At 32.6% G+C, this 18,293-nt stretch overlaps 1 protein-coding gene across 5 annotated transcripts in view; it reads right to left on the bottom strand.

Annotated features, from left to right (window-relative positions):
• Nucleotides 1-615: 615 nt before the first annotated feature.
• The window catches only part of LOC127856203 (oocyte zinc finger protein XlCOF7.1-like), a 39,370-nt gene continuing 21,692 nt past the window's right edge, over nt 616-18,293 (bottom strand). For 2 of the 5 annotated variants that reach the window (XM_052392267.1, XM_052392268.1), the window contains 4 exons: nt 14,314-14,371; nt 12,678-13,098; nt 12,184-12,362; nt 616-4,520 (listed from right to left, as the gene is read on the bottom strand). In XM_052392267.1, coding sequence (XP_052248227.1) covers nt 3,162-4,520; nt 12,184-12,362; nt 12,678-13,098; nt 14,314-14,371 — 2,017 coding nt within the window. In that variant the 3' untranslated portion in view covers nt 616-3,161. Of the gene's footprint in view, nt 4,521-12,183; nt 12,363-12,677; nt 13,099-14,313; nt 14,372-14,992; nt 15,077-18,293 lie in introns of those variants that run through there. The other 3 variants (XM_052392272.1, XM_052392269.1, XM_052392271.1) reach the window with 3 other exon arrangements.

The raw sequence follows: 18,293 nt of genomic DNA, 5'->3' as shown, positions 1-18,293 counted from the left end.
AATATTAATCATTTTGGTTTTATAGTTGGCGAGGAAAATATAGTTTAAGGTAATATGCTATAACAGTTTCTATTAACATTGTAACATCTAAGGCGTTTCTTGTTTTACCACAGGGGCATACTTCGAGAAACTAATATGTCATCTCAATTCAGAACATTTATTTAGGTCATAATGTTAGTTTCTAAAAATAATGTTATAGAATATCTCAGTTGAAGAATGAGTTATAAGATGGTAATTTTAAACGCAGGATGCTTAAATCGACAATCGTATGGTCACATTCATAAAAAGGACAATGCCAGCAAGTTTGAATTTTGTGCGTTTACTAGCGTATGCAAACGCCTTCCGTCTAGTTCTTCGGACAGACAATCGGACAAAGTGTCAGTGTACTTCGCGTGCCCGCTTTCTACGTAGACCAAAAGTTATGTTGCAGGCCCTTTACCGGCGTTAGAAATTCCAGAAATTAATACAACGATACATGCATAGAAAGTACCATATTAATAACTCAATTAAATAATATATATATATATATATATATATATATATATATATATATATATATATATATATATATATATATATATATATATATATATATATATATATATATAACCACAATCAAGACGTATTAAAACAGTTGAACAAGCAGCAATTATAGATTACAAGTGACCTTAACAGCAGGCAGGTGATCATATCATGATAACTGTGTGCCCATTTTCGCATTTAACTAATATTCACCATCACATAACGGCAATTATGTTTCAGTCAATCATTTGCACTTAACCGCGATCGCTTCAAAGTTTGTGCTAATAAATCTTACAGACCAGCAACGCGATCTGCTTTCAAAATCGAAGTTTCTAATCGGTTCGTATTTCTATTTTGTCTCCAACCCTGTGACCGATTAAAATATTCCTGCTAAAAAACAACTAGGATATTCAATAATCAACATAATAAAAATAATAATATATTAATACATAACATAAGAATAACACGTTTTATTTGCTTACAAAATAAAAAAATCAATTTAATGTGTAAAATCACACTTATAATCAATATGCTTAGTAATATACTATTACATTCCCTTAAACTTTCTAACAATATTGATTTAATAATATTAATTCAATGTCATTAATATTGATTTTCACACACAAACAAATATACTCTAAATTTTTTTAAACCAACATTTACACAACAAATTTCACCTTGCAATCACTCGTGTTAGTATTATTTTAGACAACTAGTTATAAATGCATGTGTGCCTACATAATTGCAGCCATATCGCGTTGTCGTCATACATCGCATTTAATGACCCAATTCATAATTTAGAGAAACAAGTTTTCTATTATTGTTTATTTTCTCATAATCCACGAGCAGGACTAAAGAGTCGGAGGTAATCGATACATTAAGAAATACTGTTTAGTGTCGATATTGTTTTCGTATTTTTTACATAATGAGAATCTATTGGTTTTTCTAACAAAAAATTTACCCATAACACGATATGTTGTCGGTATTATCGACACCCTTGAATAAAATAAACAAGTGAACTCGTTCAAATATAGTTACTATTAATTGTCAATTTAGCAGAAGCACATTCCGACATAACTCTCTTTTCACATTTTATAACGATTAAACTTTAGGTCGACAGTATGATATATCCAAAGGATATTTGCTCCCGTTTGTGTTTGGAACCAAACAGATTTGATCGATTATATTAAGACCGTGCGTTACTCGACCACAAATCATGTTATCAAAACATTACTAAGATTATAGCATTCTAATATTTCTTAGTCTGTATTTTTAAGATAATGCACTGAAATATATAAATTTAATATACCCTACAAAAAATCTTTTAAAATTACATTCACCCTTATCACTCACGTCATCTAACCGTAACAAAACGATATAGTACGTTGATTTAATTCATACAAATTTAGCGGATGCTGATGAATACATATTCATTGATTCACATATTTACATTAAATTCATTTCAATCAGTATAAGAGCAATACAATACACACAGAAAGTAATACCAAACTAGGCCAAGAAATATCAACATTTTGAAAATAGATTCGTTTTAAGAGGGATTGACAATATTCGATCTTTTTTACAGAGTAAAATAATAGAAAAAAGTACTAAGATTCAACATCTAATTAGATAAAGACACATACAAAATATGGTTGTTAAAACAAATACGTTCTCATCACTTATGCAAAATATGTGTTTTATCAGGTAAGACGCGAAATTATCATCGTCGTTTGCCTAAATGAAAACAACTATATGTCCTTACCCAATGCATGTCTATAAAATTACGTCGTTAATTGCATTGATTTCAAAATCTTAGTTTTCTTCGAAAATAAGAACACAAATATAATAGTTTAATTTTACATGTTGAGTTACGCGCTTCCTAATTTTAACAACATGTCTACATATGGGGACATGTCATAATAACACATATACATTTAGTAGTACACTAATTTTTTTTATCCACACAAAGATGCGATAAGAACACTTTATACATACACATACAGATAACATGCTTAAATAGTTACTGACTAAGACAAAAAGAAAATTAACACATACGATGTGTCAAATATATACATTTTGAAGAAAGAAATTTTACAAACGTGAATGCAATACTATATCTAAGAAAAAGGGGTTTTGGTAAAAATATGTATTGGTGAGCCATCGCTATTTTCTATATTCTGCTAAATTGATGGATATATAACACACATATATGAATATATAACACATGATTGCCTAATTTAAACAAAAAGCATGCTTCACTTAATCAACTATGTATCAACAATAAAATAGAACAATTTAAAATAATTGCTGTAAAAAGTAATATATGCTGGTACAAAAAATATCCTATACGAAAAGGAAAAACCTATACTATATCCCGCATCTGGATAATACATGCAAACAAGTCCATGTGAAATAAAGTGTGTTATGGTTTTTTATAAACATTTTTGCAATAGAAAAAAACTCATGTTTCAACGTGGATTAAACTGTTTTATTTTGATTTGATTATATATGTTTACATTGTGTGTGTAAGCATATGCGCCTTGTTTAAAAACTACAATCCAATTCCCCCCCCCTTTAAAATTAAATAAATGAACATTTAGCTTGTCTTAAACATATGAACTCGCAGAAAATGCGGACTTTCAGAACCCAAAAACTTTTCTGAAATTTTTAACTACTTCTTTTGCTGACTTTACTGCTTTCGTAACCAAACCTTCTTTCTTTGGATCGACTATACAAGATTGTTCAAGAAATGATTTACCCTCTACTAACACACGTGAACGTTTTTTCATAACGTTAAGTGATTCAATTCTTGCCATATATCCAGATTTCTTTTGTTGCTTTTCGTCCTCTATCATAAGGTCTATGTAGTCAGTCATGGTAAGTGGACTCGGTTGTAATGCGATTTGTGCAAGCTTTTCATTACAGTCAACTATAACCAGCATCATATCTACAATGGCATCAGCCATGATTTCTATCTCGTCACGCATGTTGTCTAATAGTTGCTCATGAGTCAATTTTTCCTTTGCGGCGGATTCAAATTTCTGTTTCATCTCATTGTATGTACCTGTTACTTCAACTTCCTCTAACTTAAATATATGGGGAGTGTTAGCATGTCTATCCCAGAAACATTTATCAGGACACACCTTGCAATTTCCATTTGTATCCATAGTCTTACATTTGCGCTTCTTTTCATTATCAGCGTAGCGACAATTTTCGTGACATGTGAAGGTACAATCAATACAATTTGTTACATGTTGACCATGCGGAAGATCATATTGTTTCATTTTTATTTTCTTCTCTTTGTAAGTAAAATTTTTGTTGGCCGCTATAATCGTTTCGTTTGCTTCAAATATTGTTATGACATTATTGAGTTGATCAAGTTTCATAAGACCTGCGTCCAATTTTGGTTGCAGATTTTGTACAGTACCTTCAAGCCGCATTCTTTCATTTAAGACAGAAGTTGTCAACTGAAGACTCCTTTGCGTAAGTGTGTCTAAATGATCAAACAAGCTTTTAAAACTTGCAATACCCATTTCCCAGAATATTTTTGACAAAGAGTTTCTTTCTCGCTCATTATTCGACTCATACAAACCTGAATTATTGAATTTAAATCTCTCGCCAAAGGGTAGTTTGGATTCTTCAAGAGCTGCTATAACTGGGGGTGATCTCCCATCGGCGAATGTTATAAGGGCACATATGTTGTTCCCAATATCTTTTCCAAATATTGACATGATTGATTCGAAAATGTAACGCTGCATTGCAGTCAGCCGGGCATCTGGTGCTTTAATCAAAAAGCAAACAGCATCGATGGTTAATATGCCTATGGGTGGTGGTTTAGAAAACAATTCGCGTATCTGTTCAACGATTGCCTGGTCTCTATCGAGCCCACGAGTATCCCCAAATCCTGGTGTGTCAATTATATTAATTTTGTATGGAATTCTACTTCCATCATTGTAGTGTATTGTATAAGTTGTGATCCATTCTGTTTGAGACACTGCCTGAAGTACAAACACAAATTAAACAAATATTTTCAGCGAGCTTGATAATCGTGGTTATAGGACTGAAACAAAACTATAGAAATCCACACCATCAATAGTTTCTAGAGTAGTTCTTAAAAAGAACGGACTTAAATTATTAAGATAGAAACATGGCCACGCTACGATCTCGCGTTTTCTAACTTATCTTATTTTAATTTGACACATTTTGATATTCTTGTGCATAATTTTGTTTACCGAGGATTAATCCAAACAATATTAACTTTTATTTGCATTAGAATGAACATAACATGGTTTTATGTTGAGTTTTGGTACTGACATTGCTGAATAAATTATATTTGCAATATAAATTTTTCAAAGTAAGGTGTTAACGTTTATTTATTAAAGTTAAAATATTTAACTCTGTTCCTCAGTAATTTAGAAAGAAAAAACAATTGTTATGTACGCTAAGGATCTCCATCAAACCGGTTTAACCCTCTTATTTTTTACCGTTGAAAATCGCTGATCTATATTTTTGTGTGCATTTGTTTCATGATTTTTTTAATCAGAAAAGCTTCATATCAGACCGTTGTATGCATATACATAATGCGTATTAATTCGCGATCCCTTTTCGTAACATCTACTAAATTTATAATAATGGTTTATTCAATACACAATAGACATACAGTTCATGAGTATACATGTTAAAACATATTAACATTTATAAAGTGTGATCAGTATTGAATTGCATAACTTGTTAAATAAAGTATCAATACAAGGAAATGTGTAGAATAATTTGATTCGAGCTTTGAGAATCTTTTTAACAATATTATAACGATAACACAAAAAAGACTACACAGGCGAATCTACAAGAGAGCGAGGAGTCAAGTTTGAGTAATAAATTATACACAATTAATCATAATAATAGTTATACAGGTTTCTTTGACTTAATGCTTTTTGTACACATATTGCTGACTTTCTGTTGGTACTTGTATTATCAGATTGCTTTCATTTAATACATTTAATCTATATGGTCTTATATAATTTATTTATATACTTAAACTGATCAACACATGTGCATAAAGAAGGTGAACACATAACAAGATCTATAACACAATACCCTTCACTAGTTACACAAGTGAATTTTTCAATTGTACTATCTACACCAACTCTACCATTCAACACGTTTAACCCAGTCATTTTGCAAAACTCAAGTAAACATTTACCATGCTCATTTACAACTTTATCTTGACTAAATCTTGCTTAACAACTATCTGCGATATAATCTTCTGGTAATAATTTAAATCGTTGTAAATCTTTTTTTTTATACAATTGACATGACGCCTTATCTATGATCGCTCCGCTCACTAGAATTGATCCACCAATCAGCGATCGATTAATCGGGCGAACTCGTTAGCAACGACCTGTCCGCCATTTTCTAGACAAGCTACATGTTTAGGTTCACTTTTATTCCAACGAGTTTCTTTTGTTTTCCTCTTTAAAAAAACGATTAAAAATGGTTAAACGGTGTCAATGGGGATTATGTTACTCGGACAATCGATATCTTGAAAGATTAGTTGGTGACATTGAATTTATATCGTTTCCAAAGCCGAAAAGATATCTTGAGAAGTGTAAGAGATGTATAAATGCATGCGGTTGTCACCACGAACAACTGAACGTCAACACTGTCAAAGACAATTATAATATATTTTTATCGGATATACTAGCAGGTTTAAATAGTTTATGTTATCGATTTGATTATCACATAATATTTCATGTTTAAAAAAAATAGTTTTATCAGTTACTAGGTCATTAATATACAGAAGCGAGGTTCATCTGCATTACTTAAAGAGAAATAAAACCCAGCATGAAGCTTAATTCGTGCTGTGTTTTATTACTCTGATAGTAATGCACTTAATTGACATCATACATGTTATTTGAAGGTGACATGTGATTTATTATCTTATTAACGGTATCTACACATTTGCAGTCATGTGGTGTCACCAATAAACGCTTTTAATCCACATTAGGAGCTCGAATGCCTAGATCTCATTTTTAAACGAGTTTCATTTATTTTGTTCGGATTAAAAAACGGAAATGAAATATGGCAAAAACGGTGTAAAAAGGGTTATGCAACTCTGACATTTGGTATCCAGAAAGATAAGTTAGATGAATTAAATTTATACCATTTCCAACGCGGCAATGCGGTCTTGACAAGAGCGAGTGGAAGCTTCAAGAATTACCGAGATCCCCTTTATAGAACATTCATTTATTTCACAAACTTGAAATGTCATATTAGCAATAACTAAGCATTATTAAGTATGTATTATGTCACGTGTGCATGTAAAATAATTGAGAATTTTGGTACCCAATTCGTGTAACTTTACGAAATCCCCGTTAAAAATCGCGTTTCTATGTGTCAGAAACAATTGAAAACCATTTGTACATTAGATTGTTATTATTTTAATAAAGACGTATAGATAAATGCTATTGTAAAAGAGTTATTATTACTGATATTAGTTAACCAATAAATGCGGTAACTTCGGGGAAGTCGGTACCTGCGCGAGCGTCTGATATTGGTAGCCTTATTAATTTATAACAGCCTGACCGTATTCCATTTCGTACAACGCTAATTTAAAAATCGCGTTTCTGTGTTATTTCGTACAACGCTAATTTAAAAATCGCGTTTCTGTGTGTCAGAAACAAGTGAAAACCATAGACTAAATCAATAGCATTTATCGATACGTCTTTATTAAAATAATAACAATAGGTTATTATTTTAATAAAGACGTATCGATGAATGCTATTGTAAAAGAGTTATTATTACTGATATTAGTTAACCAATAAATGCGGTAACTTCGGGGAAGTCGGTACCTGCGCGAGCGTCTGATATTGGTAGCCTTATTAATTTATAATAGCCTGACCGTATTCCATTTCGTACAACGCTAATGTATATCAGACAATGTCCAAACTTACTGTGTTGTTTTTGCGCTTTAAATTATAGTGATTGATAAATGTCCCACAAGCAATGTTTAATATGATTGATATCACTTTTATACGCAATAACATGTGGGATTGAGGTACCAACCCGGCGTCAGAAAGCGCGTAAAACTTCACCGAATTCCCAGTTATTAAGCGCTATTTCGTGTCAAATACACGGGTAGAGGGCAATGTTTCGGTAATAATTTTGTTAATAACACGGGAAAATACCGGTGAAGTGTTAATTTATTGCAAATACCACCATTACACGTAATAACGGGTTCGATTTCGGTAAGCGCGCAAGCGTTTGAGAGCGTGTTTAATGTACCGATTTACCCGTTATAAATAGCTGATGTTCTCTTTAATCGTATATTTTTAGTATTTGCAGAATAACTAAATGGCATCAACCCCTTAACTAGTGAAATATGGTGTTAAACAAGTCCATAAAATCATCCGGAATATCGCGTAAATCTATATGCAGTCTATAGGCAAAGAAGCCATTTTGGTGTTAGGTTGTCTAGGTTTTCTTCCCGCTGAGCCACGTGATTAAGTGGGCGGAGCGATCACTGATAAGGCGTCATGTCAATTGGCGTTTATGTCAATTCTTGAATTAAAATCTCCACAAAATCAAAATCTGCAGTTATTATGAAAAGTATTTTCAAACTGTATTATATCGTTTAAAACTTGATAAAATAAACTTTCGTAAATACACGTTTCCCTTTTGCTTCCATGTGGCACATTACACCAAACGAAGTAAAACATCAAGCCCGTTTTCAAGCAATGGATATTTAAGTCTTATCCACATAATACAATTCTCTTATATAAATCATTAATCCAACACTAGCCCGTTAAGTTCCCTTAAGATGCATAGTTCTACTGAGCATATAATAATGATAACCTTCGACATCGTAGTTATACACAGAATAATACCACGTTATCAAAGATGTTTTCCCAAGTTCCCCATATACAAAATTATGCTGTGTTTGATTGTTTCCAAGTAGTTTTTTGCAAACATTTACGTGGACCCTTTCAGTTACCATGGACTCAGTTCAGCCCCAGATTTGTATATATTTAGTTTACGTAAATACATATAAGATATGTAGTATATCATTTTATACATATTTATCTTATCAAATCAGCTAGTGTTATTCGTACCACCTGACCGCATTCTTATGCATAACATATATATCATATTGGACGTTCATAGTTTAATCAAACGATAAAGTCCCAGACTACTCCAAAAGTATCTTTCCTCCAAAATAAATAGAATCTTCATTGCAAGTCGTCGTAAGAGAGTGGTAAAATAATAAATCAAACGTTAAGGTGTGTTGAACAATTACTTAAAATAAATATTTACAAAGAAACATTTTATATTCAACAAACATATTCGTATTGCGCTCGCCAATCGGTCGTCCAAAATGGTATGCAAGCTACAAGCCGGTCTTATATTTGCTAATATTTTGCACCGATTGTGTCTCGGTTAGTATATGTAATCCGTCTGTGATATAGTCATTCTTAAAAAATATACTTGTCAAATGTATCATATTCGGCAACTCAGTTTTACTGAACTAACACTTTCAGCGTTTTGTAGCAACATCAACAACACCACATTCACCATCATCATCATCATCATCATCATCATCATCATCATCATCATCATCATCATCATCATCATCATCATCATCATCATCATCATCATCGTCATCATCATCATCATCATCATCATCATCTTAATAGTCATCACCTCCACCAACACTAAAAAACCGATTACTTCTAATATCACCACGTGCCTAACTTTATAATCAGCATAATTACTGTTAATATTATAATCACCACAGTAACGACCATCATCTTAATCATCAACATGTAAATCTTTGACATGATACAATATAAATTACCGCATGCAAAACATAAACAAACGACCATTCACCTTACAACTCAAGTGCATGACATTGACTAGGGTTGCGTATTCGGCAGCCAAACCATGTCAGAATTAAACAGTAAACACAAATACAAAAATTGACACGATCAATCAGAAATTGTCAACGACTTAAAAAATGAATTTCAAGACCTAACATTCCACAGTAAACATGACAAGGTGGACAAACTCTACATTAAGAAACAACTCTACTGTGTATTATACTAGGTCAAATGATTTAAAATGCCTTTCATGGAAAGTAGACGGACTTATATCCGATAAAACAAAACAGTCAACCGGTTTCGTTAATTTGCTTTGTGAGAATGATATTGTATGCCTTAGTGAATCATGGACAAACATAAACGCTTACTTTGATATTTATGACTATCAAACCCTAATCATTCGTCTTGAAAATACTAAAATCGCCGCCCTGAATGACCATGTAGTGGCATTATTAATTACATTAAAAATGGTACTAGAAGTGTGTGTAACTCTATATCAAAGCATAATCGACTTTATTATATGGGTAAACGCGATGCGATTTTTGAAAATGTGGATGATAATGAATTGATTTGTTTTACACACTTACACATTAGCACGCTCGCACGCACACATGTGTGTGCGCGCGCGCACACACACACACACGCACACAGCCGATTGCTGTTTGCCATGCCAGTAACATACATACGATTTATCGAACCCCTGTATGTTCTGTACGCGCTGGATTCATTATATGGTTGGTTATTATTTAATAACAACTTTATTACACAATAGGAAATATACGAATACAAAGGTACAACAAATCATTTATATCATCTGCGTTGCATAGGTTAACGTTCGCATTGTTCTATTTTTTTTCAACTTGTTGATTATGCAAAATTTAACTATTGAGAATTATAAAACTAAGGCGTTAATATGGTAAAGCGTATGGGTGTTTTGTATACATATAATCAGAAAATGAAATCGTGGTTTGGAAATGTTTATGTTATTAACAGTCGTTTAGATAGAGGAATTCGGACATAAAGCAGATACTTTTAAAGCAGGTACCTAAATATTATTGCTTCGATGAAGAAGATCCACAACCTATTCAAGGCTACATTTCGCATGGGTTTTCTAACGTGGAAAACAACATATTGTTAAACTGTCATTGAATATGAAACTTAAAATCTTTCCTGTGGTCGATCGATCGCGATACACAAACATGGATTTATAAGGTGTTGTCTCTATTGTCTTGTTTTATTTTTGCAATTGGTCACTTGCATTGAAATACTAGCGAATCATGTCAGACATTGTCCTAACTATTCTTTAGCCGGATTAAAGTTGTTATGACACGTATTTATATTGACAACAAAACAATTACGGTATAACCCAAAGTTTGAGATCAGATGCAACGTCTTTGTCAAAACCTAAGGCAGTACAAATACATTTAAATATTTAGACAACGGGACGGTAAATGGAGAACACTTTCGCAAAATACAAGTTTGAGATTCATGTTGGTAATTGTTTACCATTTCCAGACGACTGAACCAAATGAGATTTGTGCTGTGTGATCGCTTGTGTTACAGAAAGATGACTGTTGAAGAACTTAATTATTAAAAATGACTGTCGACAGTTAATAGACTGAAGCAAACATGTCTCGTTTATGAGATAAACAATAATTATTGAACTTATTTTTACAAATGATTCTCTTGTTAATCTTAAAGTACGTTGGATCGTATATATCTCAATTGCGAAAAGCTTTATAACATCACCTTCGTGTTGGCTTTAAAATAGTTACATGGGTTGTACGAAAATTGCATCAAAGCTAACTATGAGCTGTCGTTTATAAAATTTATAAAACAAATCAATGTTGAAGAGCGCCGTTTAAATCGTTTACACTTATGACTAGTTTGTTATTCAACTACAACTTATGTGTTGGTACAATAATATGAAAATAATGGGCATAGCTCTTGTATAGTAGTTATTACTCCTTCGAAGAGCATGCCAACGGCCTTCAGCCTCCGTAGACATAACTTCTCGAGAGCAATATTTACAATGCCTCTAAACAGCCTATATAATAGTTTATGCATAAATCAATCAACAATTATTATTATTATATTGTCATATTTACCATCAATGCCTACATACATGAGCACATGTATTTTTGTGTTGAACTGTTCATACAGTACACGATGTTAATATTCATCTACTTTTGCATAGAAATTCATAGGTGATGTATCAAATGATTTAGTTTTGTTTTTAAGTACTTGTAATAAGCCTCTCAATCTCTTCTTAATTATTTTTATTCGCATGGTCACAACTAACGTAGTTACCAAATAGCCTGTGCTGACCGGTATAGGAAACATGTTGCTTCACACCAGACAACGGAAATCTTATGGAGAATAAATGGAGGATTGAGCACACCAAATTTAATAAGAAGTAAATTATACATTAAAAATTATTACAATTGTCGAAATTATGCTTCATTTTTGCCCAGTCAAATAATCTATCTTTATGATCACCTTCATATGAAGGTTCAACAACAGTGGTATTTATAACAACTTAAAGTGTATTTGAGCACATAACATACTGCTGACAGTTACTGGACAACTTATAAATGTAATAATGAAATAATCCTACCGTGATTCATATGTGTTGTATGATTTCAGGTTTTAATAACAGAGCAAAAAATCTAGCTGAACGTATTCCAACTAGCCATGCCGCGATATCAAGCTTATTTCAACTAAAACAAATTTATTTAAACTCGAAAATTCAAATAATAGTTATGCAGAAATTACGTTCGAATCGTACCTGATTAGACCTATGCGGGATTTCTTCATCTTCTAATCTGACGACTGTATATCGAAAGTGATCGGTCCATTTCACGCCGAGTATGTAATTAACCATTCCATCGATCATGGTACTCTTGCCAGTTCCTGTTTCGCCTATCATCATGATTGTTTTCTCTGTATGATGTCTGACACATGCTCCTTAAATCATTATAATATAAGTATGTATATTATTTTAAGTGAATTCGTTTAATTACTATAGAAAATATTTGCTTCAATTAAAAAAGCAGTTTCTAAATACTAATGCAATTGACTTATAATATATTATTATAACGTGATTATCAGTACTGTAAAATGTATGTTCTGTTCATAATTTCAAAACATGCCAGCGTGTGTCATATTTAACAATATTCCCGGAATGTGCACATACTTTTTGTAACTTAATCCGAACGATTGAAAGTTATTTATTTATTAATTATGAACATAAAGTGTTATCAACCGAGCAATCAATTATACCTATTTCCAATTTCCTGATTTTAAGTTTGCCATTTCTTGCTCTCTGAACTTGCGTGGTCGGTAAGGCATATTTTGTAGGCGATACACCTTTTTTGTGTTCATGGGGTTGAGAAAATTGCAATAATTTAGACGCTTGCGATTTCAATGTTATAACTACATCACTGATTTCACTATAAGGCCCTTCATTATCTCCGTAAACACCGCGAACGCGGAACAAGTAGGCACACTCAGTGTCTAAATTAGAAAGTTCCACAGTGCTCCTTTTAAAGTCCTCTTCGTAGATTCGCCATTTGCATCCTTCATAATTTTTCTTGAAACTAACTTGGTAAAAGTCGCATTCTTTGTGGAAATATGGCTTAGTCCATGCGAGTGTGATGTTGTCTTGTCCAATATTGCTGGCACTTGGTCGGCCAGGAGTCTTCTGGAAACATTAGTGTAGTGTATGTATACATGTAATTGCCGACAGGTCGTATTTTGGATGTGGATAAACAGTAACATTTAAAGTTTTCTATATGCTGTGAACACGGAATATAATTGGAAGTTGTTTTGTAATCATATTAGTTTTGTTATATGTTATGAACGGCAATATGTGCATGTTTGTTATTGGAAGGCCTTTTAATAATGTTAAAGATTAAGCAATACAAGTCTATGTTCGTAGACACACTAATGGTACCAAAGAAACACAATAGATGTGTGTCCGTATGATATTTATGACCCCATTTCTCACATTTGCCTAAAAATTCTACTATTGTTGAAAACAAAATCAAGTTCAAGTTCATATGCTAGTTAATGTTTGTGTAAAGGTTTATCTATGTCGACGCAATACTTTTTTAGTGACACGCAAGATAGTAAAACATATCATGTATTCACTAGCAAAGACCATTTCTCTGGTAATAATGTACAGTATAATAAATCTAGCATCAATACGTTTTTTTATTATCACTCAACAAAGTTTAATATAATTCAAAACTCGCAGAAAGGGTCGCAACGGTTATACAGAAAACAAGTCTGAATCAACATATTGAGGTACGCAAGTTCAATCGCCTGTAAAGTTGTATCTCTGTAGCAGCATGTCCAAAATTTCCGTATTTGTAGAAATCAACCGCACCAAAGTATTTAGGTTCACAAAATAACTTAAAAACTGCATAGCATTTCTTTTCGCCATTTTATACATGTATGAACTTTCGGGAAAGTTCAGCCAGATTCGCATAAACATCGTCGGCGTTAATGCATTCACATAGAAGTATTTTATTCCAGCAAATTCATTCACTTACTTAAATTAAAAAATATATAAGTATTATAATAACTAATTCACAATTTCTATAAGCTGTAATATTATGTGACATAATTGAGACTTTGTACAAAGTTATGGCCTTTCAAGCACAATGCGGGGAAACACGTGGTCAGATTTTAGAAACAAATTAGAATTTACTACCCATGCCTATTAAAAAGATTTTGATGATATTAACCTTACAGCTCTAACTTATTGTTAGTTATGATTGTACTGATTTTTTTTCTGTTTTAAAATCGTGTGAATATATATTGTGCAATACATTTCAGGAACTAAGAATGATTCCCTCTTAGTGTATTCAAAACGGTCAAATAATTATTTAAATGTTATAAAGCATGTATATACCGCATGTTGTTTCTCGTTCTGGACATCGGAGACGCTTGCTGTGTTTTCATCTAACTTCCTACAATTAAAGCAAATACCATACGGGTTAAATATATTTGTTTTAATCACGAGGGATAATAATAATATATAATATAGGGATAAGACACGTTTTCGAAGGCATGATCATCTGCGGGTGCTCGAAAAATCCGTTCCTGCCCTCGTACTGTTTTTTTTCGCTATTATTGCATAAACAAATAACACAAACCAAAATAAATTAAAGTAACATTGAAAAAATATGTCTTGTTCATTCGACATCGACAAAATAATTCGATTATTTCATATGACGTCATACAGTTCAAGGTTGTGTTTTACATATGCCTTACTCTGTCATCATCACAAATGACGAGGCTTTACCTTCGTATAGGCAGCTTTCGATTTAAAATGTGTTTAAACAGTGGATTAATGCAAAGTTGAAATGCAGCCGCGCAAAGTAAGAAATGAGAAATTATTTTGGAATTTACTGGTCGTGACGTATAAATATATCGTCAGAATAAGTCATTATTTTCATAGATGTTTCTTTCGTACAGGTCTATCTTATTTCGTTCCAACTAAATTTTCTAAAACATAATACTGCCAACATTATTGTCACTGAATTATTTCAAGCATACAGCAGAAACGTTGAAAGAACATATACACTTACATTTACACCGTCTTTTGAAAGCGTTGAGTAAATAACCTTAACGTCATTGAAGTTGCCAATAAATAAAGCTGTTGTCAAGCTGGACTGTCATGGATATGAAAAACACATAACAGAACTTGAGCGGCACATGAATCGCCTTGTTAATACACGATTTCTCCCGTTCAAGCCCTCCTTTTGCCAATTTTCTGCAACCGCGAGAGGGCATTATAGATAGAGCTTATGCAATAATGTAAATTGAATGCATTATTTATATTTTTGTGGGCAATTCGTAGATACTTAATACAGAAACAAAAACTATACGCTCATTTAACTATGGAATTGTCATAGAAAGGCGCAAGACGGTGTAAGTTAACGGCCGTTTATCACGGGCGCCACCTCTTTTTGCGATGAATTGATACATGAGACAATGATACTACCGATATTGCGCTTAGGACCGGGTGTTTTGAAATGTCACGGATAATTCTACAGAGTAAGTAGGTTTTTTTTCTACATATTTATCATTATTTAAAAAAAAATCGGACAATTTAGTGCGATTCAGCGAAGATTTATTCATCCACACATGTTCAGAAACATTTTTTTACAACCAATTAGGAAACGTCATAATCTTTATAAGTTGTGGTAAGGAGTAGTTTTTTTTACGGAAAATCGATTTTGCCTGTGTGACTAGCCAATATCCACCCAATGAAATCGCTAACAACATCAAACCATTGAATTGAACATGTTTTAATTGTTCCACGCACAAATATATATGGCTTCTAATCAATCTTATAGATAATTTGGAATTTTTCCAAACGAGATGGAGCAAATCCCAAGGACGTGGCGATAATAACACGAGGTTGCGCCAATGCACATTTTCAACTGTTTTAATTTTCGGTGCCGACCAAACACTTTTTGAGTGTTTGATCTTTTTTTCTTAATTCGATCATAATGTAATAAAATCAAAACATTGAAGCCTACATAAGTATGAAGAAAAATTTGTTTCAAAGAGATTTTGAAGATTTTTTTCATTGAATTTACCATACAACTGGAAGGAAACTTGAAAATAATAAAACGGTAAACAAGAAAGCCGGATATATCATAATTTTGTGCAGATATTTGTAGGAACAAAACAAATATTTTAACGTATTTAAGGTTTGTTGACCTTTGCCTTTTAGTGAATTTAGCAATTGTAATAAGGGACAAAACTCATCGGTCCAAGCAGAAGCAATATCTTTTTTTAATTATTTCGTTAATTATGTTACTGTATAAACACATTTGTTGTATAAAAAAATATCTTGAGAATTTAGTTAGTTTACTGGATTTATTGACTATTACATAATTATGTTATATTTATAACGTACAATATGTTTTTATTTCAGGTAATTGACTTCTTAATTTAGTTGGTTATTTATATATTTACATCCTTTTTATGGAAGTTGTATATGCTCTGTATAGATTTTGATTATTTATAAGATCTGCAAGAAGCCAATGTGGTTGTACGTGCAGCTACTACTATATTATACTATTGTTGAACGCAATCGTTTGATGTCGTTCGCGAATTAATCGGGTGGAAATGTGCTTTAAAAAAACTCCACCATGCCGAAACTTATAAAGGTCCGCACGTTTCCAAATGGCTTGTAAGTGTATGTTTCTGTACATGTGCGGATAAATTAATATCCGCTGAATCGCACTGCATTGCCCGATTTAAAAATGTATGCGTAGTTATTTTGGTTAAAAAAGTAATACCAATTTACTCTGAAGAATTATCCGTGAAATTTAAAAAAATCCGGTCCTTAGCGCCACCTCGGAAGTAGCATTTGCTAATTTATTAATGCATCTGAAAAAAAATGGCGCCCGTGATTAACGGTCCTGAATTTTCAACGGATTAATCAGATAAATATACATGTTTTCTTGTATATCTAATGACAAAATATGCCATTTCTCCAGTGAAATAACAGCAGGGAAAATAAACAAATTGTTATTTTCACCAGTGAAAATAAAACAAATTCGGAACTACTTTTTCTATTTTTAGATTATCATATCAAGATTTACTTCCCTTGTTTGACACACTTAACAAGTACTTGCTTGTTCAAATCGACATTCCATCGAATCCAACAAAATTTCTTTTAATTTTATGCTTTTTTTCACCGTTTATTTACATTATAAAAGAGTTTAACTGGAGAATTTCGCTTGTATAACAAACACTAATGAAGTCATTTTGTGTATTGAAATGTATTGAGGAACGCCACGGGAGAAAGGGCACCTTTTCAGCGAAAGGGAAAAATATCCTCTATATTTTGAGCATGTATGAATATAATCGTAAAGGATTATCATCTATTGTATTTGTTTAATTTAATTACTTAAGTCACTTGAATATTCGTGAATAAATATAGTATTTGTGTCGGCAAGGTCAAGCGGAACGGCTGGTTCGATTGCAATTTTTGATCTCGTAAATACCTGCATGGCGTAATCAATTACTCGAATGCAATCAATTGTATGATGGTTAAGTCTCTAAGAAAAAAACACTCGACGAGTGGGAGCATGATAAAACGCGGGCGACCGGTCAAAATTGTCTGATGCTTAAACTTTAAATTGGCAGGACATCATTCTCGTCATTAAAAGTGATGCTAATGGACACTTTGATTGATATCTACCCATAAGGCTATTAAAATATGATTTTTCATAGATAAACATATGTTGCAATAGATAATTATGTCAAATCCGTAGTAGAAGAAGTAGTAGTAGTAGTTGCAGCAGCAGTAGTAGTAGTAGTAGTAGTAGTAGTAGTAGTAGTAGTAGTAGTAGTAGTAGTAGTAGTAGTAGAAGAAGAAGTAGTAGTAGTAGTAGTAGTAGAAGTAGTAGTAGTAGTAGTAGTAGTAGTAGTAGTAGTAGTAGTAATTGTTGTAATAGTAGTAGTAGTAGTAGTAGTTGGAGTAGTAGTAGTAGTAGTAGTAGTAGTAGTAGTAGTAGTAATAGTAGTAGTAGTAGTAGTAGTAACAGAAGTAGTAATAGTAATAATATTAGTAGTAGTTGTTGTTGTAGTAGAAGAAGCAGCAGCAGCACAAGCAGCAGCAGCAGCAGCAGCAATAGAAGTAGTAGTTATAGTAGTAGTAGTAGAAGTAGTAGTAGTAGTAGTAGTAGTAGAAGTAGCAGCAGCAGCAGCAGCAGCAGCAGCAGTAGTAGTAGTAGTAGTAGTAGTAGTAGTAGTTGTTGTAGTAGTAGTAGTAGTAGTAGTAGTTTTGGGAGCTACGAGCTTTAATCTTTTGTATGCTTCCTACTGAAGAACATTTCCGTATTGGTCATCGTTTTGACTACAGTAAAA

Source organism: Dreissena polymorpha, chromosome 13 (assembly GCF_020536995.1).
Source record: "Dreissena polymorpha isolate Duluth1 chromosome 13, UMN_Dpol_1.0, whole genome shotgun sequence".
Lineage (NCBI taxonomy): Eukaryota > Metazoa > Mollusca > Bivalvia > Myida > Dreissenidae > Dreissena > Dreissena polymorpha.
Note: the sequence above shows the minus strand (reverse complement) of the source record. Positions and strands in the feature narration are given on the sequence as shown.